The sequence below is a fragment of the Glandiceps talaboti genome, chromosome 21 (assembly GCF_964340395.1).
Source record: "Glandiceps talaboti chromosome 21, keGlaTala1.1, whole genome shotgun sequence".
Classification (NCBI taxonomy): domain Eukaryota; kingdom Metazoa; phylum Hemichordata; class Enteropneusta; family Spengelidae; genus Glandiceps; species Glandiceps talaboti.
In genome coordinates, this window is record NC_135569.1 from 11,321,626 (window position 1) to 11,348,780 (window position 27,155).

Sequence of the window (27,155 nt, forward strand, 5' to 3'; positions counted from 1 at the left end):
AATTTATAAAACTATTTTATCATGGCTTCCTACTTGAAAAATTAATGTGATAGAACAAATCTGTTGGTAACTCAATAGATTGCAAAAAGCTACAAAATGTGCTAAAAAGTTTGCTATTGTACGTACAAAAACAAAGATTTTGCACATTTATTAATCTTTTGTAATTTATTGAGATGCAAACACAGATTTGACATATGTTGTTTCACATTTGTTTTTCAAGTAGGAAGTTATGATGAAACTGTTTTATAAATTAAAAATCCAAAATAAATAGCAAATCCTCATCCATATCGCTACTTTAATATTCATAAGTCAAATTAGCATAATGGCAAAAGATGTCATTGTTAGAGGTTGTGATGTAGTGTACAATTTACATTAATAATGGGACTGCTTGGGAGTATATCGTTGAGCTTACATTTTATGAAGACTGGTTGATATCTAGCATTGCTTACTGACAAGGAGAGAAACAATCTGATTTAAAATCCGATGTAGATGTCGACTAATTGTTCATCGTTATTTTACCTCGAGGCGGTCATCAAGACGTAAACGTAAACATGTATCACGAAGGTCAATTGAAGCAGAAAGACTGCGGTAAAATAACGATGAACGATTAGCTGACATCTACATCGGATTTTAATCAGATTGAGAAAGAAAGAACCCTTTAGAAATTAAACATTAAACTAACATTTTCTGCAAAAACTAGTTTTTATAAAAATGTTAAGGTGTGTATCTATACTGTACCTATGTACATTAGCCGACATCTACATCGGATTTTAATCAGATTGAGAAAGAAAGAACCCTTTAGAAATTAAACATTAAACTAACATTTTCTGCAAAAACTAGTTTTTATAAAAATGTTAAGGTGTGTATCTACACTGTACCTATGTACATATATGTCCAACTAATACACTTATATCATGGACATACTTACGGAATATTTTCAAAGATGTCTTTTCAATAACTATTTACACTATTTCAAAGTTTATACAGCTTTGTTCAAATTTCAAGACAAAAAGCAATGGTAAACAAATGTTGATGAGGATGATTTTTTGGCCAGACAAAACATTTATATATCGATAATCAGCTGAAAGACTTGCAGTTCTATTATCGGGGAGTAATGCTTCACCTGTTTCTGGTATCATGTGTTTGATAAACTTTCGTTTGATTTGTTTTCACTGCCATCATATAATTAGAATTTTGTGAAACTAGGTATCTACTACAGATCCACTTAAAACCGTAGCGAGGAACTACAGAATCACCATCGACGTATCAAATATAGACTAAACACAGGCCAATAAGTTTTTTGTACCTTCCATAAAGGTGTTTGTAATATAGCGCCCTCTATGGTTAATTTCTGTAGTCAGATCCACTAACTCCATAAAAAGGTTCTACAGAACCACTGTTGGCGAATAAAGTTGATAAGTCCATCTACATCAAATTTTTTTGTACCTTCCATAATGTTATAGACAATGTGTTCACTAGTAAACACATAATGTCAATGTACATGTGTGTGTCCTATATGTGTCTAAACTTTATTAATGTTAGTAATAACAAGACACTGTGGGCAGCCACACAATAGGGAACTTGCAATCCAGACTGAGCATGCTCAGACGCAAAGGACTATGGGATTATCTGTGGTTATCATAATACCTAATCTGGAGCTACTGATAAAATTAACCTCCCAAAATGGTCAGGGTAACTATGAATTGATTATTTGTGGTTACAAACAATATCAACATTGTTTACAATACTAATTGATTAGTATTTATTATCACATTTCCCATGATGCAACATTCAACATGGCGGGTTTGCAAGTTCCCTATATTGTGTAGTCTGATAACATTTGTACAGCGTTTATATTGAATCTGTAGTACCAAGCTATGTAGCCTAACAAACTTTCTACGGTGTTCCTGACTCTGTACTACCAAGCTGTGTTGGCTGATAATTTGCTACGATATAATTGAATCTGTTATGTAATACCAAGCTGTGTAGCTTTCTACAGTGTTAATAATTCTGCAGTTTCTGGTTTTGTAGCCTGGTACACTTCCTGTAATACCCAGGTGTTGAACATTTTTTATGGACAAACAGAGTTTATTTTGCAGTAGCAACTTTTGATGAACCCCTTCTGGAATGTTGAGATGCTGCAGACTTTCTACTACTAGCTGATGGTGGTTTCAGAGATGGTTGGCTACTGGGACGACTACCACTTTGACCTCGACTTGAAGGACGCTGTGAACCCTGGCTTGCAGGTCTGCTGTCATCTTTCAGTTTTGATGCATTGCCTGGGAACCAATCAGAACATACTTGTGTTAATTATGTATTACCTGTGAACCAATCAAATCATACTATGTTAAATACACATTACCAAGGAACCAATCAAAGCACACTCTGTTAATTACACATTGCCAAGGAACCAATCAAATCATTCTTTGTTTCCTAATCAAAACTTGGATGATATTTAATCTTCAAACTTTGCAGCTGGAGAATTTTTGAAGGACAATATTGTTACATGACCTTTGCTCTTGAATGATACAAAGAATAAACAGATATCTCAATATTATAATAATAATAATAATAAACTTTATTGTAACCTTATCTATAATTCCAGATATCAGTACAATACAATAAAGTATAAAGAAAAATACTTGTATTAACCAAAAACAAAAGAAGAGAGAGTAATTTCACAATGTGAAAATCAACACAGCATATTGGTTATACAGATTATGATGAGCCTCTAAGGCCAGATGTAATCAGAGGGCCTGAAAAGTAGTAAATGTATTTGTAAAATATATAAATTTATATGTAACCAAAGTAATCACTAAAGGTTACACATTGCCCCCCCCCCCCACTCCTAGGGGGGGGGGGGGGAGATTTTAAAAAATCACATCATACACTTCACAGCAGAGCACACATTGTTAGTAGCAGTTGTATATTTGTGTTGTGTGGATCACCACTTACTGTACGTCGTAGTAGTAGTTCTACTACTAGAGGGACTACAACTTCCTATTGGAGGTAGTGTCACATCTGTATCTGTTGCAAAACCTAGGTGGGGAAGTATGCAATTAACCAATCATTGTATCTGTTATAAAAGCTTTGTGGGAAGCATGCAATTAACCAATCATTAAATCTGTTGCAAAACCTAGGTGGGGAAGTATGCAATTATCCAATCATTGTATCTGTTATAAAAGCTTTGTGGGAAGCATGCAATTAACCAATCATTGTATCTGTTGCAAAACCTAGGTGGGGAAGCATGCAATTAACCAATCATTACATATGTTATGAAATCTAGGTGTTTGGAAGCATGCAATTATCCAATTATTGTATCTGTTACAAAGCTTGGTGTGGAAGCATGTAATTATCCAATCAGCGTATTTGTTACACAACCTAAGTGTGAAAGCATGTAATTATCCAATCACTATGTCTGTTACACAACCTAAGTGTGGAAGCAATTATCCAAATTACTATATGTTGACAAGGATAAGCATTATAAGCCAATCGTTGTATCTGTTACATAACATAGCAGCAAGCCATACAGTCATCCAATCATTATCAATGTATCTTGCAAAGAATCACACTATCATCCAATCATCACCTAGAACTCTTGTTGCTAGGGCCATATTTGATTTTCAGGAGTACAGTTACTTTGTTGTAATATCCCATAATATTCACTAACCAATTATGATGCAAATGACACATCAAAAGGTACAAATAACTTACTTTGTCTGCCAGAACTACTAGGTCTTGACAATGGTGGTGAAGATGAAGCCTGTGGTTGGGGAGGTGGTGTTTTTAACCCTCCTCTTGTGTCTGGACGAGAACTATTGACATCCGGTGTACGTGGTATTTTGGGTCTTGATGAAAACGCTACAGTATATTCTTTTGGACTAGTGAAGGAAAAAAGACATGGTTATTTATATTTTTAGGTACATCTGAGTTCAATTTCATCTGTAGAGACTGTATTTGTCATACAGAAAACTCTACAAATTTTCTAGAATTTCCTAACTGTACTCATTTATTGTTTGAAGTAGAGGCCACAGTAGGGCTGTTGCTGGCCGAGTAGTTAGCTTGTGTACCTCTTACCCACTGCAGTCAAAGTTTGAACCTGCCTTCAGTTGACTGGGTTTGGTTAGAAATTTCCCATATCTGTATCTAAGAAGGGTGATGCTCAGTTTGACACTACTGAACAATGCAACCCCCTCCCACCCCCAACCCCACTACTTCTGTTTATTCCTGATTTAGTACTAGGGCATTGCAAAAGTGCCAACCATACTTGAAGAATTTCTGATTTTAATTTGGATTTAATAAAGTATAAAGTCTTATATTATCATTACATTTAGTATATGTTTTTTTACTTACTTTGCTTGAGTTCCATTCAAATTCTGCAGTGCCTTATCTGAGGGTTTCACATAAGAGTTTCCATGGGCAGCTGCAACTGATCTTGCTTGCTGTGAGCAAAATATAAATAACAATTTATTTTAGAAACACAAAGTGAAATTTTGAACCATCAAAGTAAGCCATAAATACCATAGACCATTGGTTTTGCCCCAGACTCAATGACTGATCATTAATATTCATGATTTAATACTTTATTCCTGATCCCATGAACATCAGAATCACTTTTAGTGCACTTGCCTTGTTGAATAACCAACATTTCACTCAAACTTGGACCACATCGTGTCAAGTTTTATGAATGAAATCTATCTTATACAATCAAACTAGTTAACAAAAAGGTGATCCATACACTTGCCCATCTTGCTGTAAAATACTTTCTATCCATAGATACAATGCATACTTTCCTAAATCAGTAAAAATTAGGTCCAGGAAAAACAGCAAATTTCTCTTTTGGGTTAAAATGAAGTCCCTTGAAAATATAGTATATCTTTTGTATTTACTAGTAATAGATATGATAATGACTATTTTTCAGCCTTAGTTTCCTAAGTCATGTTGTTTTTAAGCCACAATGAAGACTCTCTCACCAGTCCATGGGAGCATCGCTAGTAGCTGTTTTGTATGTAGTACCAATATCTACCATAGAATTGTTCTAGAATATCCTTGTACTGTGGGCCCTCATCAACTACATAGGGCTAATCATTTGTTGACATGTTACTGCAATGCCCGGGACATAGCAATATAACGGAGTCGCAGTAACACGTCAACAAATGATTAGCCCTATGTACAAGGGCCTACAGTACAAATTATGCAGTATATATCGGTATGTACAAAATAGCCCTTTTAACAAAGCGATGCTCTGAGGACTGTGAGAGAGTCTAGCCACAATGAATCATTCTTTGATCGATGTAAGACTATAAATGTTCAAACTATCAAACTTACACCAGTGGCATTTTCCAGCATTCTCTGTGCTTCTGGGTCAGAATCTGTAACAGATCAAGAATCAATAGCATTACAATCTGATATCTAACATTTGACCTTGAAGACCTAGGTCAAGGTCAAAATGAATTGTGGGGTCATGATGACTGAATGCTTAGAGTGGTTGGCTTGTAATCTATATATTGCTGGTTGTGGAGTCATGGCGGCAAATAGCTAGTGACTGGTTTGAAATCTGCACCTTGCAGGTTTGAGTCCCATCCCAGTCATTTGTTTCTGAATGACTAAAGTCCTTGGGCAAGATTTGAACCACAATTATGTCTCAATAAACCCAATTGTACATATGGTAATGTGGTAGGATAGAGGTTGTTATGTGAAGGACTGAATCCTACGTGCTACAATAGATTGTATGCACTCCATGGAGCTGAGGAAGTATAAAGGGTTGTTGTGCCATTATGGGAAGTTTTATATCATTCAGGCAACAAAGCTGAAAATAACCACTGTACAGCTAGGGTGGAAGCTTATGTCATAGGATGCCAACCAGTTTTTGGTATATTCAGTATCAACTGATACTGCAGATGTACAGAAAACAGAGGATCTAGGAAGGATGTATTTGCTTCCAAAGCATTCTATAATAATTGACTTACTGATCGGTGGTAGGGACTGTTGAGAACCTGGCCGACTACCAGATGAACCTGGTCTAGAGTTCTGAGTTCCAGGACGACTTCCACTCCTTGTTACGGGTCTGGATATCTATAGCAAAACCATATACAATATATCATTCAAGGTTCCAAGAATCAGTTAGACTATAGTTTTAGTTTGTGTCTATCTTAGTAAACCAAGACCTCGGTTGCCAGAGTAGTATATCAGCATGTCACAACAATAGTTTTAGTTTGTGTCTATCTTAGTAAACCAAGACCTCGGTTGCCAGAGTAGTATATCAACATGTCACAACAATAGTTTTAGTTTGTGTCTATCTTAGTAAACCAAGACCTCGGTTGCCAGAGTAGTATATCAGCATGTCATAACAATAGTTTTAGTTTGTGTCTATCTTAGTAAACCAAGACCTCGGTTGCCAGAGTAGTATATCAACATGTCACAACAATAGTTTTAGTTTGTGTCTATCTTAGTAAACCAAGACCTCGGTTGCCAGAGTAGTATATCAGCATGTCACAACAATAGTTTTAGTTTGTGTCTATCTTAGTAAACCAAGACCTTGGTTGCCAGAGTAGTATATCAACATGTCACAACAATAGTTTTAGTTTGTGTCTATCTTAGTAAACCAAGACCTTGGTTGCCAGAGTAGTATATCAACATGTCACAACAATAGTTTTAGTTTGTGTCTATCTTAGTAAACCAAGACCTCGGTTGCCAGAGTAGTATATCAGCATGTCACAACAATAGTTTTAGTTTGTGTCTATCTTAGTAAACCAAGACCTTGGTTGCCAGAGTAGTATATCAACATGTCACAACAATAGTTTTAGTTTGTGTCAAGCTTAGTAAATCTAAGTAAATCAAGACAAGATCAAGATTGCCAGAGTAGTATTTTAGTTTTGAAATCATACATAAATTTATGACTACTGGTACGTTTATGTGTGTGAAATTCATAAAATAAACTCAATTTGTCATGTACACCTACCTGTCCGTTTAGGTGACTTAGAGACCTACTTGGTGCTGTACTTGGTACTGGACTGTCAAATAAAATATCACAAGATTTTATCAAATTATTCAAGACCTTCTTACATATCAAAATATTATAAATTGTTGACAGCATTGGTCATTGGTTGGATACTGATGTAAGGACTGTGATTGGATGACAAGATGAGTTGCCATAGTAACTAAGGTACAAGTTTTTATTACTTTATCAAAATTCTACTTCATGAATGGAATATAGCGAAAATAATTTAGGTGTAATTTGCATTAGTTCTGAACTCAGACCATAAATAATATACCTAGTATATTATGGCTAAATCACACTCAGCTTTCAACAGCTGTTACTGTATATGGGGTCAATGACCTAGACTTGTCATATGACTGCAGGAGGGCGCTGTTCAGAATTTCGGAACTAAACACAAAATATGATTCCAGAGTGAGGAAACAACGATTTTGGTTTTAATTACTTGATCTGGTTTGGGCAGTAAATCTGTTTCACTTGATACTCCTAAGAGAATTGGGTGGGGGTGGTGGTGGGGGTGAGGGTTCCAATGGCAATATTATCCTACCTTGGTGGGATATCAGCTGCCATTCTACGTGCACTTGGTGTTACTGGTCTCTTCAATGGTTCATCTAACAATCCATCAAGAAGCTTTGAAAAATGAAATTTAGAGTTATTCACTAATTCTTGTCTTCTCCCAAACCTAAAAATTGCCCTTTTTGTTATTGTAATCATCATCTCTGTACTTATTTATCTTACCCTACCCAAGATGAAATCAAACCAAATACAATCAAATAATTTAACTAAACTACAAACAAATACATTTATATATTTAATGATGTACTTTATATCTCAGACTTCACTTCCTCTCGTGTTACCCTCCTCTCGTGTTACCCTGCTCTCGTGTTACCCTCCTCTCGTGTTACCCTCCTCTTGTGCTACCATCCTCTCTCTAAACCTGCTCAGCTTGAAACTTAAGTAGCTAAAAATCAGATCAAATTACCATCTTTAGAAGGAAGACTGTTGACTAAACTGTGAGGTGCTTTCTACAAATTTCTTTTTTTAAAAAGAAATTGAGTGTATTCTTTGAACTATCTCCTCAAACTTATCACATTCTGGTCCTGGAAGTATTTATAGTTGTATAGTAACCACAAAACACTACGCACTAACATCTAACATGACACACACAGATGTAACACATGACACACACAGACGTAACACAGCACACAGTGATACACAAGACACAGCAGACAAACAATAGGGGATATACAATGCAATAAATTTAGGAAACATAAACAAGGATAAGTGAAACCATGCAGGCTGAGCTGACTGTGGGATACCTTATTTTTCCTTGGTTTCCATGTATTGGCTGAAGTCTGTAAGATACAACAAGTAAACATGCAACACACATGCATAATAAGTTCGTTGGTTGGTTGGTTGGCAAGGAAATAGTGCAGTGGGTGGAATAAACGGGGCAGTGTGATAGGAACATAGCAAACTTAAAAGTATCAAAACATTGGATATAATAAACATAAATATTACAATACTCAGGGTTGATATTAGTCACCATAAATAACACATAATCAGTTTATATACCCCAAATAAATATAACAGCGCGAGGTAAATGGGGAGTCAGGAAATACTAGTAGCTTACAGCTAGTCTGGGCCTGACCACTCACATATTTATTATATACAGAAACATAAATCTATACATAACATGAAGACAATAAGCTGAGGTCAAAAAAAATTGTTTCTGGTCAGGACATTTTGTCTACAGTGGTGCGATACAATTATTTTTTAATTGTCAAACCTGTCATTCGATCTACTATTTATGACAGTTACTGTTCTTTTTATTTAGTACTTTAGAGCAAGTGTGTATGTGGAGCAGATGTCATTTGCTTGTTCATGATTGACTCTGCAGTCGTCTTCATTGACACAGCGATTAATGTAGGGAGTTTTTGTGTTTTCTATCGCATCTGTAGACTGCATGGACTTGACAACCAGGTTAAAAAAAAAAAGATCAACGTCAGGGAATTCAAGTGATGCACATTCTGACCAGAAACAATTCTTTTTTTTCTAAAACAGACATTGCTATCACATACATTACACATATCACAAAGATTACAGTTAAGTGGACCAAACATACAGTACTGACACTTTTGTTATCAAGTTAAGGAGTGTAAGCATGGTGTAGGGTTTAGGTTAGGCCCCTTAACATATCAGATATTAACATCAACAGTAGACTTTCCACTATACCACAAGTGTCCCAAATTGACTCTTTTTTTGACAATTCTTAGAATGATTATGTTTCTACAGCTGATATTTGTGGCTAATTTGGTAAATGTTAACATAAATATATGAATGTATCAAGAACTGAGAAACATAATCATTGAAAGATTTACCAAAAGACAGCACAAAGACTGGATAAAGTGATCACCAAAATAACATAATACACAGAATAAAGGGTATTCAATGAGACATTTCCCATTCCACAGAGTCTTTACAACTACCAACACACACCCCTTGGTATTCCAGCCCTTACAACTACCAACACACACCCCTTGGTATTCCAGCCCTTACAACTACCAACACACACCCCTTGGAATTCCAACCCTTACAACTACCAACACTCACCCCTTGGTATTCCGACTGAAGTAACTGTTCTCCTGCCAATTCTCCGTGGTTTGCCTTGATCACCTCTGCTTTATCCAAATCTGATTCCATGGCATCCTGTTCCTCCTGACAACAAGGAAATAGAACAAAATATTAGATTATCTCGCGATGTTAGCAACACATGAACTGACATCTGGTGTCTCTGAAACATTGCACTGGGGGAGTGGTGTCTCTGAAACATTGCACTGGGGGGGGGGGAGTGGTGTCTCTGAAACATTGCACTGGGGGGAGTGGTGTCTCTGAAACATTGCACTGGGGGGAGTGGTGTCTCTGAAACATTGCATTGGGGGGAGTGGTGTCTCTGAAACATTGCATTGGAGGGAGTGGTGTCTCTGAAACATTGCATTGGAGGGAGTGGTGTCTCTGAAACATTGCATTGGAGTGAAAAAGTCTAACATCAGATATTGATGTCTCTGAAACTACCAGTTTTATACACAAGTACTGATGTAAATACAGAACTGTACATATGTAATGCTCCAACATTGTATAATGGCAAAATTTTGCTCCATAAAAAGTACAAAGTACAAGTTACACTAAAATGACAACGTGTTTACCTCATCATCATCCTCCTCTTCATCATCAGAATCATTGCCATCATCTGGTGCATCGTCTGATCAAAAAAAGAAAACATAATGTCATTAACAAATCAGAAATGCCATGAAAGCAAATAAATTAGTGCTACAGATGGAAAGATGACTAATCATGACATGGTGTTAGAGTCAGACAGGGTAGAGAGAATAATTGAAGTCACATGAGAAAGACAGCCAATCAGGAAGTCTGATAGAGGTAGCCAATCAAGAGACATTAGCAAGTCAACCAATCATGAGACATGGTACTGTTAGCCAATCAAAAGATAAAGAAAGACAACCAATCAAAAAACATGACAGAGCTAGCCAATCAAAAGATAAAGAAAGACAACCAATCAAATGACATGAAAAAGACAACCCATGAATAAATAAATAATAAGATAGTGATTACAAATAATTCAGAAGTATGATACACAAAATAAATTGAAATATTTGTTAATTTATAAATAAATGTGAACTTACTTGAATTGAGTTGTTTGATAATAAATTGAATTTGTCGATTCATGTCAGGATTATCACCTTTCAGGAAACATCGCAATATCTCCTCCAATCCCTGAAATTACAAAAACCATTTATCACAAAAAATCACTGCATGAACTTATCAAAGATAATCTCTGTTGAAAAGTTTTTGAAATTTATTTAAATGACAACAGTGGAACAACAATGAGTACGAAATAGGAAATTTATACTGACAAGCAGTTAGAGAGACAACGAAGTAAAAACACATCCAAAATTTGCCATGGTGGTGCTCTACTTCCTGTCTGTCTACACCTTGGGGTATACATGGTATAGGTTACTTGGTTAATCAGAGAGCACTGCATGCTGCTTTCCTCAATATCTGAACAATGCGAAAAACATCCCTGGTTTACACTTCTACAGAATACCAAGGGACAAAGCTCTTAAGAAACGGTACTATGAGGTGATGATACCCCCAATTTGAGTGAGGGCGCTGTAGTCTCAATTTCCTGTTTGCAGTCTGCAATGGTCTATTTAAAGGCTAATATATATCCAGAGACTTTCACAAATTATTGACTTTGTAGATTTCTAGGAATGAAATCAATACTAACCATTGCTCTGGCTTCATCTCTGATGGTTGGAATGGATAAAATACTATAGAGGGCGCCATTCACATATGGACGAATCTGAGTGAAGGAAAGATATGACGAAGAAATAAGTTTACATTATTTGATATCAGGAAGGTTGACATATAATTTTTAATCAAAAATAGCTGTGCTGAACGGGTTTGAACCCAAACTGCAGTAATATGAGGCATACAAGCTAACCACTTAACCTCTGATTCACACTGTTTAATAATTGAAACAGGAAGATGACAAGGCTTTGACAGACCCAATCGAATCTGTGTTTTTTGTGACTCAAACAAACTTGAAGATGAGTATCACTTCATATTGAAATGTATTTTTTTTGCCAATGCTAGGTATAAGTATAAGTATATTCCACAGTATTTTATTTGCCACCTACTTCTGAAAAATTTACTGTGCATTTCTCACCTCTTGGTTTTCATGTCCAAGGAGATCACTTAAAACTTTTAAGATATGAGCTGCATCTTCTGTACATTTCAGTTTACCTGTTGTATAGATAATATAGTTATGCTGTATAAGTGACAATTGGGCAATATCACATAAGGACAATTGGGCAATATCACACAAGTTCAATAAACGAACTTCGTTCATTTAGGGGAAGGGGATCTGGCATCAATGCGATTTCTGATTTGAAAACTTTTAACACCTTCAATGATAGCAGGTTCTGTATTTACTACTGAGATGTTGATAAGTTGATTAAAATTTAATTATAATGTGAGATACAGTACTGGGTTTCAAGTAGTATTGTTATATGTATACTGTCATGTTTTTACATTGCATCGATCGTAGTGGTATGTATGCTACAATTTTCATCATGGTTTATATCATATATAAACGTGTCGATGTCACACTTGTGAACGTTCGTTTAGGGGGCGGGGGTTTTGTCCTGAACGAACTTTTATTGAGCTTGTGCGACAATGTGCAATCATTCCTAACTTGATATTTGATGTGTTAATCTAAAACCATTATTTAATAAAGTGGCATTCAAACCTCTATTGATTTAATCTGATGACAAAAAACTCAACATAAAAAAAACTATTCTAATTTGAGTTTTCACATGTAAAGCCAATTGAAGTTTCAACGATTTCCATGAGATCATTTCCGAGAAGTTTTCATCTTCAATAAATATCATTTCTAGGAGTATTGAAAACATGAAATCTCGGACATCTAGGGGTAAAAATCAACACACAAAAAGAAATTGCAAGAATTGAAAGGAACTGATTGTGACACTTACCAGCCGTCCTAAGACACAGATTCATTAACAAAGCAACTGAATATTCAAGTGTGTAGTCTGACAAAGCATCACTGTCTTCTAAAACTGACACCAACCAAACTATCATACCGCCCTCTATCATCTGAGTTTGGAGAGCACGCCTGTGAAATACAGGGATCAAAGTTAGTGTATTTGAGTGTAAATGGAAAATCATAATTATTTTAGGTCTATGAGAATGTTTACATGTAAACAAATAGTCAAACCGGGATACCAGGTGTTAGAGGTAGGGCTCTGTTTTTATTGTGTGTCCCCAAATATTCAAAGCTGCCCCTTCATACAGCTTTCACTCTCAGTGTATGTACAGAGTTTATGATTCCACACACACAGCAAATATTCTACAGTACAAACTTACTTTAAACTTAATTTTTGTAGAGCTCCTAGAATATTTTCCCTTGTGATGGAGTCTTTGTCTTCAGACTGAAGGGTTTCTTGTAACACAGGAAGTACGTTGACATTCTTAGCAATATATGTCCTACCTGCAATTGTGCGAAAAGAATGTTTGTATTTATACCAGGTTACCATGACATTAAGCCTTCGTTTTCGTATTAAATTCGACAGATTACATTTGATGTCTATTCCGAGTCGTTTTTATTTCAGACTTGTGTTGACTTCAATACAATGAGAAGTTGGACATTTATCCCAGGCCTAATCCAAACTTGGCTGTTAACAGTGTTTTAGTCAACAACAGAGACAGATATGTGAATGAAAGACCCTTCTAATAGTAGTTGTTACTCACTGACAGGTGTAGAATAGATTACAATAAATATACTTACCTTCAGCAAGTGATGCAAACGCATTAAATAATCTAGCTATATACTGTCGTACTCCTTCCTGAGGCGAACTAAGTAAATCCAATATTTGTTCCTAGAAAATTGTATAAAAACAAAGAGAGATTTCGTTTTTAAAAGTATGCCATGCTGGGACACCCTCATATACAATGCATACATAACCATCACTTGCAATTGACTGAACTCAAACCTGGTATTCAGGTATAACTTATAAACGATCCAAAGACATATTTATTCTACGTATAAAAATGCCGGGGAAATCCATACTAAGCAATCAATTGTTCTAACAATGCCAGAAGACAATTGTGATGTCATAGAAGCTATGTATTGACATCAATATCACACTATAATAATTTAAGACAATAGAGAACTTGCAATCCAGACTGAGCATGCTCAGATACAAAGGACTATGGGATTATCTGTGGTTATTTTAATACCTAATCTGGAACTACTGATGAAAAAACCTCACACAATGGTCAGGGTACCATGACTTGATTATTTGTGGTTACAAACAATGTAACAATATTGTTTACAATACTAATTGATTAGTATTTATTATCATATTTCCCATGATGCAATATTCAACATGGCGGGTTTGCAAGTTCCCTATTGTAATGTTATGAAAGACATCCATTAACATTCACATTACACTAGTTCTATCAAGGTTCTATGTAAGTATTTTTACTTGAGTTAAATGTTCCTAAACTCAGTTAGTGCTACTTTAACTAGATGACTATCAACAGGGTTCGTACACTTAAAGCAAAACAAAATTCCAGGACTTTCCAGGGGTTTTTCGTCAGTTTTCCAGGGGTATTCATATTGATTTTGGCCATTTTCCAGGGGTGTTGACACTAAAGTATATTTTTTTAATGACATCTAATTGTCTGATGTGGACGAGAAAAATCAACAACAGTTCCCATATGTCACAAAACATTTTAAAGACAATCGACACTATGCAAGATATTGGTTTCAAAACCACGTTTACACGCTAAGATTAACGGAGAAACCTCTGCCCTACCCCCTAAGTAGCCGTTTTGTCAAGCTGGTGCATTGATCGTGTAAGATTGAGTCGCAGCATTCGTCAGTCTAATTCAGACATATCCAGAAAAATAAATCAAAAACTAAAGTTTGTCCTCGTTATTGTATGGTTTGATGTTACTAGATTTATAAGCCACCTAAAATAATTTTTTTCTTCAAAATTTTGAATAAAAACGTCATTTACGTAACAAAATTTTGAGCTATGAATAACTGAATACATTCATCGTTTGTGTCTCGATGTTTATGTACGGATGCCACGAGTTGCGGAACATCGCGATTTCAACTCAACTTGACCATTGACGAATGTTACTGTACCGACAACATAAAACAGCAGTTTATTCTTTTAGAACATGTAACACAAATACCCATTTATCGACGAAATAAAAGTCACAACTGTACTTCCACAACCCGGAAATTCAACTGCACTTCCCTAGGCCCTAGCCCTAGATTGTAGTATCAGTCGACTCGTGCGCCGAACTTGTAACAATTTCTAATCAAGGTTGATGATGCTTTGATACTCGCTACAGTGTTACGATAATCTTGTTAACAGACCTACTGTACATGTTACCCCGGCCGGGACTGTTACAATATCATGTCCCTGAAATGACGACTGGGAGATAAATGGAGTAGCAATATACAACATGTATGCAATATCGAAAGAAACACTGCGGTGCCCATTTAACTAATAGGCACGGTCTGTCGGGCAAAGTGTCCCGTGGAACGATCGCTTGACTGTCTGGGTTCAATCGGCGTGAATTTTGATTCATCACCCAGCGTGGCGAAAGACTTTGAAAATATTTTCGCAATTTCACATTTGAATGAGCACGAGATCGTCAATATTAATCGATCGATTGAACATGATCATTTTCCAGGGTTTTCCAGGGGTAGGGCGCATTTTTCCAGGGTTTTCCAGGGCTTTCCAGGGAGGGTTTGAAATTCCAGGGTTTTCCAGGGTTTTCCAGGACCGTGCGAACCCTGTATCAATTACCTGATAATCTCCTCTTTGTGCACATCCTAGTAAATCATTAGAACAGTATGCTGAGATTATTGAGTCCCTCTGATCTCCAGACTGGCTTCTTGTAAGTCTCTATTGTAAAACAAATAGAACAAATGACTGATTAATTGACAAGTACGGTACTGTGGATTTCAGAATTCTGATATTCACTCATAATGTTTTTACTGTCTTCAGAGATGACTTTTTTAATGACTCAACAAATAGTGATTGTACATAGTCACAAACATACATGCACATACACAGCCACACACAGCCACACATACATACATACATACATACACACATACATACATACATACATACATACATACATAGCCACACATACATGCACACACATATATACATACATACATACATACACACACACATACATACATACATACATACACACACACACACACACACACATACATACATACATACATACATACATACATACATACATACATACATACATATGACATATTTTATACTGTGTAAACATACCCATCGCAAGGCTTGTAAAAGTAATATTTTCCTTCTGTCATCTCCATTGACCAAATCTCCTTTTACTTTGGGATAATCTAAATGTGGGAATGCGTTATCCTCTGATCCACTACTATATAACAAGTAAAGAAAGACAAAAGGTGAGGGGGATCGATAGTGTGAAATACAATATTATCATCTTTTTTTTTAAGGGGAATTAGAGATATATGTGTATTCATGCATGTGTGCATGCCTGTGTGTGTGTGTGTGTGTGTGTGTGTGTGTCTGTATGTATGCATGTATGTAAGTATGTATGTATGTATGTATGTATGTATGTATGTATGTATGTATGTATGAGTGTGTGTGTGTGTGTATGTATGTATGTATGTATGTATGTATGTATGTATGTATGAGTGTGTGTGTGTATGTATGTATGTATGTATGTATGTATGTATGTATGTGTATGTATGTATGTATGTATGTATGTATGTATGTATGTATGTATGTATGTATGTGTGTATGTTATTATTTTAATGTGCCTACTTGCAGTCAAAGAGTGTGGGTGAATTTTAGTGAAAAAGAAATTTTTCATTTTGACTCAATTCATCATAGAATATATGTCTACATTTTTACTACATCCTGGAGTATTTTTTGAAAAAACACTGAATGACTACCAGTGTTCCCTCTAAGACAATTTGACTCGCCACTGATGCACAAAATTTCTAGTGATGCACCAATATTTGGTGTTCCCCCATCTCTTACTATGTAGTGACTCACAAGAAATCCCAGTTTTTCTCATTTTTACTCACAACAACAAAATTTGGCTATCATTAAAGTTACAATTAACTACCTAGTCTTTATTAAATGACATCATTGTTGACAAATGAGATAAATATTGCTGGTCTAATATAAAACTAAAAAGACTGTGTATTGGTGCTGATAATACAAATGTGAATATTAGATACCTTGGTTCTTCTGGTATAGGACTGCGAATAGAGGAGGAGATAATGGGTGAATGGATTAGTTGCATACACAGCATAACACACAGTGAAAGTGCACAACACTTGGTGAATAATCTTTAAGCTAATTTTTCTCCCAAGAGGTTGGGTATTTCACCATATTTTATTCTAGTTTCACATACAGTAAACAATATTGTAATCAAGTTCACCTCATGACTTGTGGATGAACAGCATGTGACATTGCAATAAATGTTTTGGTTTGTAAAAATAGTATTTACTGAAAGAACTAACATTCCATTGATGTTACAAGGAATCTTGCGATTAATTAGATATTTTGAGTTATTAGACAAGGGTGGATAGCAAAGGTATCATTCTGACACTAACACACAGTATTAGGAAAAAATAAATTGTTTCTGGTCAGAACAGTTTGTCTAAAGTGGTGTGACAACACAAATCTTTTCTTCTTTTCTTTATTCTCAACAAACTTGTCACTACCGGTAAATATATGACAGTTACTGTTCCTTTTATTTAGTACTTTAGAGCAAGTGTGTATGTGGAGCAGATGTCATTTGCTTGTTCATGATTGGCTCTGCAAGTTGTCTTCACTGAAGTAGCAATTAATGTAGGGAGGGTTATTTTTGTGTTCTCTCCCAGATTTGCAGACTGCATGGGCTGGACAAACATGATAAAAAACGATCAGAAACAATCCTTTTTTCCTTTTTTTTTTTTGCCTTAAAAATAGTTTCATATGTTAGGGCTAAGAACATAACTCTATTTAGGGTGTGTGGTGGATAGAAAATGTGATACAGAATATGCTAATTAGGCAATCTCAGAGTAGAACAGGTTTGTATGTATAGAGATCCCAGCTATATCTCTTCACCTTATTTCACATGTCTTAGTGAAACCTGTGCAGTCACCCCACTGCCGTACCTCGCCCCCCCCCCCCACAATGCTGATGAAATATCGACAAAAGTTTTGAACTATTCTCAAAAATATTCTGACTTTGTGAATAGCAATATTTCATATTTAACATGACCCAAGAATCCAAAAACATTGATTGTCGTATGCTACAGACGATAAACAAAGAACTGACCTGTGTGGCATGGCCGAAGCTCTGAGAAGGGTACCAGCCTAAAAAAAAAAACAAGACACAAATATCAACACAGGATTATTACAACAATGTTCGACCACCTGTACTGCTTAGCATATCTCAAGCTGTGCTAAAACTACCTACAAGCAGCAAGTTTCTCTATTGATCACAGCGTAATTTTTCACTTCATGATGTTTAATTGTAAACAAATTGTTGACAAGACCAAGGCTGGTTAGTCATGACACAGATAATATGACACACCTACACTCACTCACTTCACTCAGACGGTAAACAAAGAACTCCAACATTTGATGTTAAATTAGGAACTACAACCATAGACCCTTTGGTCTATGGTTTATTATACCAGATTAGATATCCCACAGTGTTGCTATCCTGAAGACTCTACTTAAAACTCCACTGGTGAAATGTACACTTATTAAACATCAAGGAGTGAAAGATTAGACACTGTGATCAATAGAGAAACTTGCTGCTAGTAGGTAGTTTTAGCATAGCTTGAAACAGGCAAACAGATACTTTTTTTTCAACAATTTTGAACATTTTATCTTTATTTTATTTGTATATCTTTCTTTTTACATCTGAAAGTCTTTTAAATAATTGTTTTTTGTTTTTTTTGGAAATTTTGAACTATTTTCAAAAATTTCATGTTTACATATTCTATACAGGTTGTGTTTTACAGTAGAATAATCCTGATATTTCTGTATTTTAAAAAAGGATTTTATATCTTTTTATGCATTGTGAAATGCCAATAATAGTATTTTGGATTTTCGTGCTATTACTTTATCTTTCTCTTATATCTCACACGCCTACAGATTTTAATACTTACTGTTCCCGGCCGACTAATATCCACTGATTCTCGTATTGTGTTAGCGAATAATTTCTCACAGACTGTTTGCAGATATTCTGGGGTAACCTACATGCACAAATGGAAATAAAAACATTTGGTAAGAGAATTGTTTGAAGCTATGAACATGTATTCCAGATAATCAGAGGTTGCCTAATAAATGATAAATTGACAAAAGGAAAAAAGCAGAGTTTGAAATTATACACATGTATTCCAGATAGGTTGAGGTAGCCTACAAAGCACAAACAGAATGCAAAAGCTTTTAAGAAGATATTAGATATTCTGGTATAGAAATACACAAAACATGAATGGAGCAAATGATAGAGAGTAGAATGAAGTGTACCACATATTCCACATATTCTGGGGTATAAAAAGGGCAAAAAGCATTGTATACATGTAGTTCAGATTGTTGCATTCTACAAATGCATAAAAGCGCGCAAAAAATGTTATTTTTTTGAGAGTGGAAAAAAGTTACAATACATGTGCTCTGGGGCCAGAAATACTGAAGGAGACAAAAAGTATTTATTTTTTTTAGAGTGTGGAAAAACATATGTATTACACAAGTTCTGGGGTATAAAAATTGCAAAAAGCATTTGGTTAGATAGTGGTCTGAAGTTATGGCACATGTGTACATGTATTTCAGATTATTGCATTTTACAAATGCACAAAAGTGGACAAAAAAAAAAATTTTTAGAGAGTGGAAAAAGGTTACGATACATGTGCTCTGGGGTAGGCTATATAAATGGCAAAAATACTGAAGGGGGCAAAAAGTATTTTTTAGAGGGTTGAATAAAGTTCTGGGGTAGCCTATAACCTATTGTAGTATGGAAAAAAACTGGTAGCCTATAAATGGAAAAAAATAGTGAAGGAGGCAAAAAGCAGTTGGTTAGAGAGTAGTCTGAATTGAGTTATGGAATTTGAATATACCACCTCACAGATTGAACTCAGTATGGCTAGCAATGAGACAACTTTCAACTATGGTACAGATACAAGACATCCACCCTAACCAAACCAACCAGGGCAGGTCGTAGGCTTCTTATGTCATATTAGCACCTTACCAAGCACATGTGTCTGGGGACTCACCCATCTCATTTAAGATGGCATCCATCTCGAATGAAATAATGCTTTTCTCTCAGACCTTCCCAGGGGGAGTGAAAGTAACAGTGTACTTGTATGTGGCCCCTAAAGTGAGCATTCTCACCAACTGACACCTCTAAGAAATGTCCATCCATATATAACATGGGTTTAAAAAAGCAAAACTCTTAGTACAGTGAGAAACATAACGAATATTGATAACTTACAGTATTTCCATTTATACAGCTTTCTAATGAGTCTACTAATTCTGCAGTAATTCCAATTAAATTATGGTAATCAGCCTGTAAAAAAATCGGTTATTAACATGGTAAAAAGCAAGGAATTGAAATCTTGCATATATAATGAGTTCCAATGCATTATGGGTAATACAGAATTGGAGCCCCTCTCTGAATAATTTTATTGACCGTGTCGACAACTCACATGAGGCTTACATTTATATTAAAATGAATATGACAAGAAATTGCAAATGAAAATATTTTGGAAACAAATCCAAACAGTTTTTAGTGATGTGTCATCAGCACTGTCAGGGGTAGAACTATGAACCTGGAGTCCGTGAATATTCATTTTCGCATGACAAGATATGTTTTCAATAGTGCATACTAAAATAGAATCTATCATTTTGTGGATGAACACTTCTACATTGTTGATGAAAATAGTAGTACAGGTCTTCACACTTACTTGTACTTTGTTATACCTCTTCATATATGTCATGGTACGTCTTTCTGTATCAACAAGACTTTGTTGAAGTGCTTGAATTTGCTGTGCACTCTCTATCAGAATCAAACATACATAACAAATTATGAGATAAATCTGTACTTTCTGAATTCAGTCTCAACTATACTTTGTTGTTTGAATTCATTGCACACTTTCCATATGATGCAAACACATACATTACGAGATATTGTTTTTTATATATCTTTTTTTTTTCTCTGTTAAATTCAGATTTTAGATTTTCTTAAAAATGTATTGGTTGTTAAACAACTCAGGTGTCATGTACTTGTACAATAACTTTTGATAGGTTCTTTATTTAGGCTTTATTCTAATTAGCTTTGTCATTGGTCTCTATGCCAGGTGTAACATACAATACATTGGTTCCTGACACAGGTATTCTATACAGGTCAATCGTGATTGGTGTTTATACCAGGTGTTACATAGTCTGTAACATTAATTGGTTCAGGACATTGGTATATACACCAATTACAATTATAGGACACCTGGATCAAAACCGATTTCTATTTGTGTGATTGGTGTCTATACCAGGTGTTATACCATTAATATTTAAACAACAAATCTGTAATTGGTTTCTGATTGTTCCATTGAATACATATACTTTATGCTCAGGTGTTTGCTATTAGCTGGACAAAACTGCTGGTATTTGGAAAACATATAGACAGACTTTACTAGTATTTAATAAATCTTATAATAGTTAGATATTACATTGATTGACATACCTGAATTCATGTCTTGCTGTAGTTGAAGGCATTAGTTAAGGTCAATAGATAAAATGGTGCACTTTTTTAAATTAAAAAAAAAAACATGTTGTAAATGATCAGACAGTCTGTGCAATCATTCACTGCATGTCACAAATGTCATTCTTATACTTAAACTCATTTAGTCTTGATCAGGAGTCTAAGGACCTTGGATCTGCGCTAAGATGGTTGAAGAATAAAAGCCCAGGATGATAATACCACTGGTGCACAGGAAGACATTACGCTTTGGGTAAGGCCTCAACACTGCCTTTGGTGCTATGTGAGCTGTGGTCACTTTAAAGTTAGCCCAAGGGTCTAGCAGCTAAACTAGTAAAGGACTTTTTCTGATATTTATGACAGTAGTTTAAATATGTTATAACATTATTATTAGAGTTCCTCAAGTAGCCTTTTTTCACAAGTGTTGCTTCCAATGTACACAACACTGCATTGGTAGCATAAGTATAATAGTAAGTTATGAGAAATCCAAAAGAACTATCTGTACAAGAGCTTCACAACAGCGCCCTCTAGTAACAGCGGAGGGAAATCTGGTAAAACTTGCATAGATTTTCATACTTTATTTATACCAAAACTTTGCGAAATTTAGTAACAGCGCCCTCTAGTATTGGTAACAGCGGCAGGGGGGGGGGGGGATCTGATAAAACTCGCATAGATATTTTGTACCATAATTTTGCTAGGGAACTCCTGTAAATACTTGGGAAACTCTGATTGCTTTTACATACAAATTGCACCTAACACAAGTACTGCAATTTATATTCAAATATGTCAAAGGATACATAAATTTCAAGTAATTTTGGCTGTGGTTGTGACTTGAGTGCTAACGTTAGAAACTTCTCAAGTCGTATCTGTAAATCTGGCACCCACATATCTTGGAATAACTCTTTGAATGAGGGATGCTGCGTAGGATTGGGTACGAATGGCAAGGCATAGAATGGTAAGAACTCAGTGGTTTGACTCAGAGGAGCTCCACGGTCTTCTAGAAATGTCTTGAATTCTTGCATTGATTCCTCTGTTTTAGATTTATTCTGAAACAAACAAGTTTCATGAGACTCATTACCATCTTTACCTTTAATAATGACATCATGAATATTCATTGTTCAACCATTGCATAGTCGTGAATATTCATTGTTCAACCACTGCAAAAACATTTCTGCTGACTCCCATGATGCAATGTGGCCCATAGCAAACTTGAAAGATCCCCAAACAAGGGATAACTTCAACTTGAATTTTCTCTGAAATCGTATGCAATGTTGGTATTCCAATTATAGGAAAGATAAAAGATTTCATGATTTGGCCAGTAGAAGCACTGTTCACAAGCCATTATGGGACCAGAAGTGAGGGCCGAATAGTTGAGTATTGTTGCACAAAGACAGCACTGAGCAGACACAAAGGTACCATCCATTCTCTATGTTGTTATCACAATACTATTTTATTAGTGACTACCAGCTATGAAAACATACCAAACCACTATTGTAATGCTCTTTCAAGAACAGAGATCTTTCACACATGCACTTACACACACACACACACACACACACACACACACACACACACACGCACGCACACACACACACACACACACACACAGTGACACACACACACACACACGTGTACACACACATCTAATTCACTGTTGTTTCATGCACCAAGTTTTAGCCCTCACTTTGCCAAATCTGGTGCGCCCTCTTGTGGTGCTTATCTGAGAAAAGGCCAAAATTTTGGTAACTGGAATAAGGCATACAACCATCAATTGACAAAAATAATATTATTGGCTTACCTCTCTACCAGTAACGAGTCCATGTCTGATAGGATAGATAGCAAAGTATATACTAACATAGAATTCTAGCTTTTTACAAACTGGATCACTTTTACGGATCTTATCTGGTATGTTATCATCCCAAAGCTGGAAAAATTCCCGTCTTGCGCCGAGTTGAAACATGGATAGCACATCAGACTGTTATCAAGGAAGAAACGATACAAATGTCAATAAGTTTGCTTTTGAATTATCTTACTCATTTAGCATTTGTTTTAAATCATTCTACAACCAGGTCACACACAAGCAGATAATCCAAACATGGTTGTCCAGAGCAAAATGTCAGTGTTCCTTCACTCAGTTGAACTGTTGGTGTACGATAATTTAGTAACAGTAACTAATATGTGGTCAATATGTTCTATGATGTGTATGAAGTCCAAAACACAATATTTTACGAGTATTTTCAAGTAGACTTCAAAGTAAGTTTGTATAACTCTCAGAATATTAGCACGGCTTACATGTGATCATAAAAACTCTAATATAGTTACTGTAAAGCTTGATATTATTGTCTCAACTACTAAAAAACTATGACAGTTGTTGGTTTGTGAGTGGTACCTGGCAACTAACTTACCCATTATTGCATTACAAAAGCTGAACTAGCTGTAACCGGGGTATTATTTTTTCGATATGACAACCAACAATATATTCACTGATAATTTGTTAAAATACCAATAATTAGACACTGTATATGTTAATCTGACAGCTGATTTTATCTATTGGCATTTCTTGTGTATCACCAAATTTTGGTGCGTCACTAGAAATTGTGTGCATCAGTGGCACATCAAATTAGCTTAGAGGGCACACTCACCACATAGTAAGAGATAGGGGAACACCAACTTTTAGTGCGTCACTAGAAATTGTGTGCGTCAGTGACATGTCAAATTGGCTTAGAGGGCATTCTCACCACATAGTAAGAGATAGGAGAACACCAAATTTTGGTGTCACTAGAAATTGTGTACGTCAGTGGCGTATCAAATTATCTCAGAGGGCACTCTCACCACATAGTGAGAGATAGGGGAACACCAAATTTTGGTGTGTCACTAGAAATTGTGTGCGTCAGTGGTGCGTCAAATTGGCTTAGAGGTCACAATAATCACGATTACACAATCTTACCTGGATATCAAGTTTCTGTTTGTTCCATTGTGGTTTAGGTCTGGATTTGATAGCTTTTCCTCTACTTTTACTTTCATTGTCAAAAGCTCCAACTGTCTTGTCATAGTTACAAAAATCTAAATACTGAATAAATAAAAATAAAAATAAGTTATATATGTTCGGTAACCATGGTGATTGATGATTACGTAAGAACGAACTGTCACTGAACTTCTCATTATAATGTGTCAACTTTTAAAGCGTGTTGATTGTACCTGTGTTGTGACACAAGGAATATAGAGCATGTATTAATTGTCAACAAATTGTTTATTTACAGGTTGCTTGTAGGAAGCCATCGCAGAAGTCCCATCAATCATACAGAATATATTACAAAAAAATGTATTACAATCATTACCAATACAAATCAAGAGATTATCATTTTCCATTGCGTTTTAATAATCAGAGTGATCCTTTCATAAAAACATAAATAACAATAATAATGTTGGTTATTATATAACGCTTTGTCACTCTGTTGATGTCACACTATTTATCATACTGCTAACGAGGAATGGTGTACATGTTATCTTACCTCCTTCACTATACTATTGAGTTCTGACTCAAAAGCCACAACAGTATCTGCAACGGGTGTTTTCTTAGAACCCATCCTGGATACTTATTACATTATCTCAATCATCAGCAACTAAAATTGTAAGAAAAAAAATACCGGTAATAATTGTAAAATTACAAAAGGAAAATACTGCAAACAAATTATACAACTTTTGGGGGTCTGGGGTTTTTTTGTTATGTGAAATCATATTAGTTTGTTTTGGGGAAGAAACCATCCCAGTTCTAGGAAATTCACAATAAAATAATCTGTTTTTATGATGAAATGCAATTAAGATAAAGACATCCAACATAGTATCTCACAAATATAGAGATTTTTGTTTGGAAGATCAAAATTGATTGATTGTCGGTGCCTGAGTGGTTAAACCACTCACCTCTTACCACTGTTGGTCAGGGTTCAAACCCATTCAGGGTTTGATTTAATTTATCACGTGTAAGTAAGAAGGGTGTCATTCTGTTTGACTCTACCAAACAACGCAGGTTTTCCCTGGGTACTTCGGTTTCCTCCTGCATTAACACTGAACCCATGAAGGATGGCCCTCACTGGACTTCTTGGGAGACAAGTGTTTATATACTTAAAGAGCTATCCAGTATAAATAAAGATAATTTATTTATTTATTATTATTAAATGTCTTCAACTTCCTGGTTTTCAAGGTGAAATTATTAATCTAGTGACAATGACATAATAGAAAGGCCACTTACCAAATGAGTAAAATTATTTTAATTTTTTTAAAAATGAAAAAAAAAATGTAACAATATATGACAGGGCTTGAAATTAACAGTAGTCCTGTGTCCACAGACTACTGATTCTTGACATGGGGCTACCATAATTTGCAGCTGGTAGCCCATTCAGGCTACCACTGATTATGTGATGATTTAAGGATGGAAGATTTACAGACATGAAAGTATTTTAATAACACTGGTCACCAGCCTTTGAGCCCTGTTTGGTTATGATTCTTTTCATGGGAAAGCAGAGCAACACCTTCGTAACTCCCCCCCCCCCCCCATTTTTTACCTATACATTGTCGGCAAATCAACAATTCAGAACAAGCAGTGATATATTAATGTAATATCTCATAATCATATTCCATTCAATTTTCCATATCAGATGAGTTGTGTTCCATAACAGTTACAAAAAATCAAACAAACATAACCCTGATATAAATAGTTCTGAACCTTTATTTTTATTCATTTTTGAGGAGAAATTATTTTCAGTAAAAAGCGTTACTATATTGACAGCCATTTGCTGAGTTATCCTTTGTAATTTTTAGAAAATATAAAACTATCAAATTGAAAAAAATATATATTTAATCTGTATCACTGAGTATTGGTATACTCTTTCTTTGCCTAGCTACCTGCTGATAGTAGACAAACCTATATCAAGAGATTAGTTTCCTAATTTTAAGATCGATTTTGATGTGACCCTGTAACTTTAAAATTTAAAACCAGCTGCGCATTCGTATTCGCTGGCGAACTCCAGTTGTCGATTTGATAAGTGGTGAAAGACGAGTATAGTGACATGAAAAATTACATCATATTTTCAATGATTATGATGAAAGATATGTTTATAAACAAATGGAACATGATATACAACCCGGATTCATCAGAAACACAAGTGTCTATTTGATCGCTGGATTGATAGTTCGTAAATATGTATACGATTGATCGGTCTCAATAGTGGTGGTGAAAATCGATCAAATACTACGTTTACAATGTGAATAACTTATGTTTAACCCTATTTAAATGTTGAAGTGAAATACAGCTGTTTAACTGAAAGATGTGCCATAATGTACACCGGGTTGGTATTTACACGGTGTGTGTTCCGTTGTGATTCTGCCATTCTGTTATTCGTCGACACTTCTGTGAACGTGTCATTCATAATCGAAGTGTCCACTTTTTCATCCCATTTTACTCACCTTTTCTATATAAAACAGTATCAGCTACAAGTAAAATCTCCTTTTTTGGTTATATAACTTCACAGATCGGCGATTTCTGTAACAAGATCGCAGTGTCAGATCGTCGATGAAAACCGTACACAGTTAGTATCTACAGAAAACAATGTAAACTGTCCTGGAGAAATATGTTGTAATGACGTATGTCATCTTCGCGCTGATTGGCTGCTGTTCCTCTATTGCAATCAAAGGTCAGATAGTATATCTCAAAAAAACATTACAACACATCATAAAATTTAAAAGTTCTGTATTCCAGGCTAACATCTAAG

At 35.4% G+C, this 27,155-nt stretch overlaps 1 protein-coding gene across 2 annotated transcripts; it reads right to left on the minus strand.

Annotated features, from left to right (window-relative positions):
- Positions 1 to 209: 209 nt before the first annotated feature.
- LOC144451853 (lisH domain-containing protein ARMC9-like) lies at positions 210 to 26,985 on the minus strand. 2 transcript variants are annotated; one of them, XM_078142760.1, is made up of 29 exons: positions 26,851 to 26,985; positions 24,900 to 25,010; positions 24,335 to 24,457; positions 23,186 to 23,362; positions 22,185 to 22,433; positions 21,373 to 21,388; positions 20,600 to 20,691; positions 20,128 to 20,202; positions 18,809 to 18,895; positions 17,968 to 18,005; positions 16,881 to 16,901; positions 15,937 to 16,048; positions 15,424 to 15,522; positions 13,383 to 13,473; positions 12,962 to 13,085; positions 12,571 to 12,710; positions 11,745 to 11,821; positions 11,304 to 11,378; positions 10,699 to 10,789; positions 10,204 to 10,259; positions 9,611 to 9,715; positions 8,317 to 8,352; positions 7,545 to 7,627; positions 6,962 to 7,013; positions 5,970 to 6,075; positions 5,329 to 5,372; positions 4,354 to 4,442; positions 3,715 to 3,881; positions 210 to 2,279 (listed from the first exon to the last, which is right to left on the minus strand). In XM_078142760.1, exons 2-29 carry the CDS (start codon positions 24,972 to 24,974, stop codon positions 2,089 to 2,091), a joined length of 2,691 nt encoding a protein of 896 aa, XP_077998886.1. In that variant the 5' UTR covers positions 24,975 to 25,010; positions 26,851 to 26,985; the 3' UTR covers positions 210 to 2,088. The 2 variants fall into 2 exon arrangements, with proteins under 2 accessions (XP_077998886.1, XP_077998887.1); XM_078142761.1 differs by lacking the exon at positions 16,881 to 16,901.
- Positions 26,986 to 27,155: the final 170 nt, after the last annotated feature.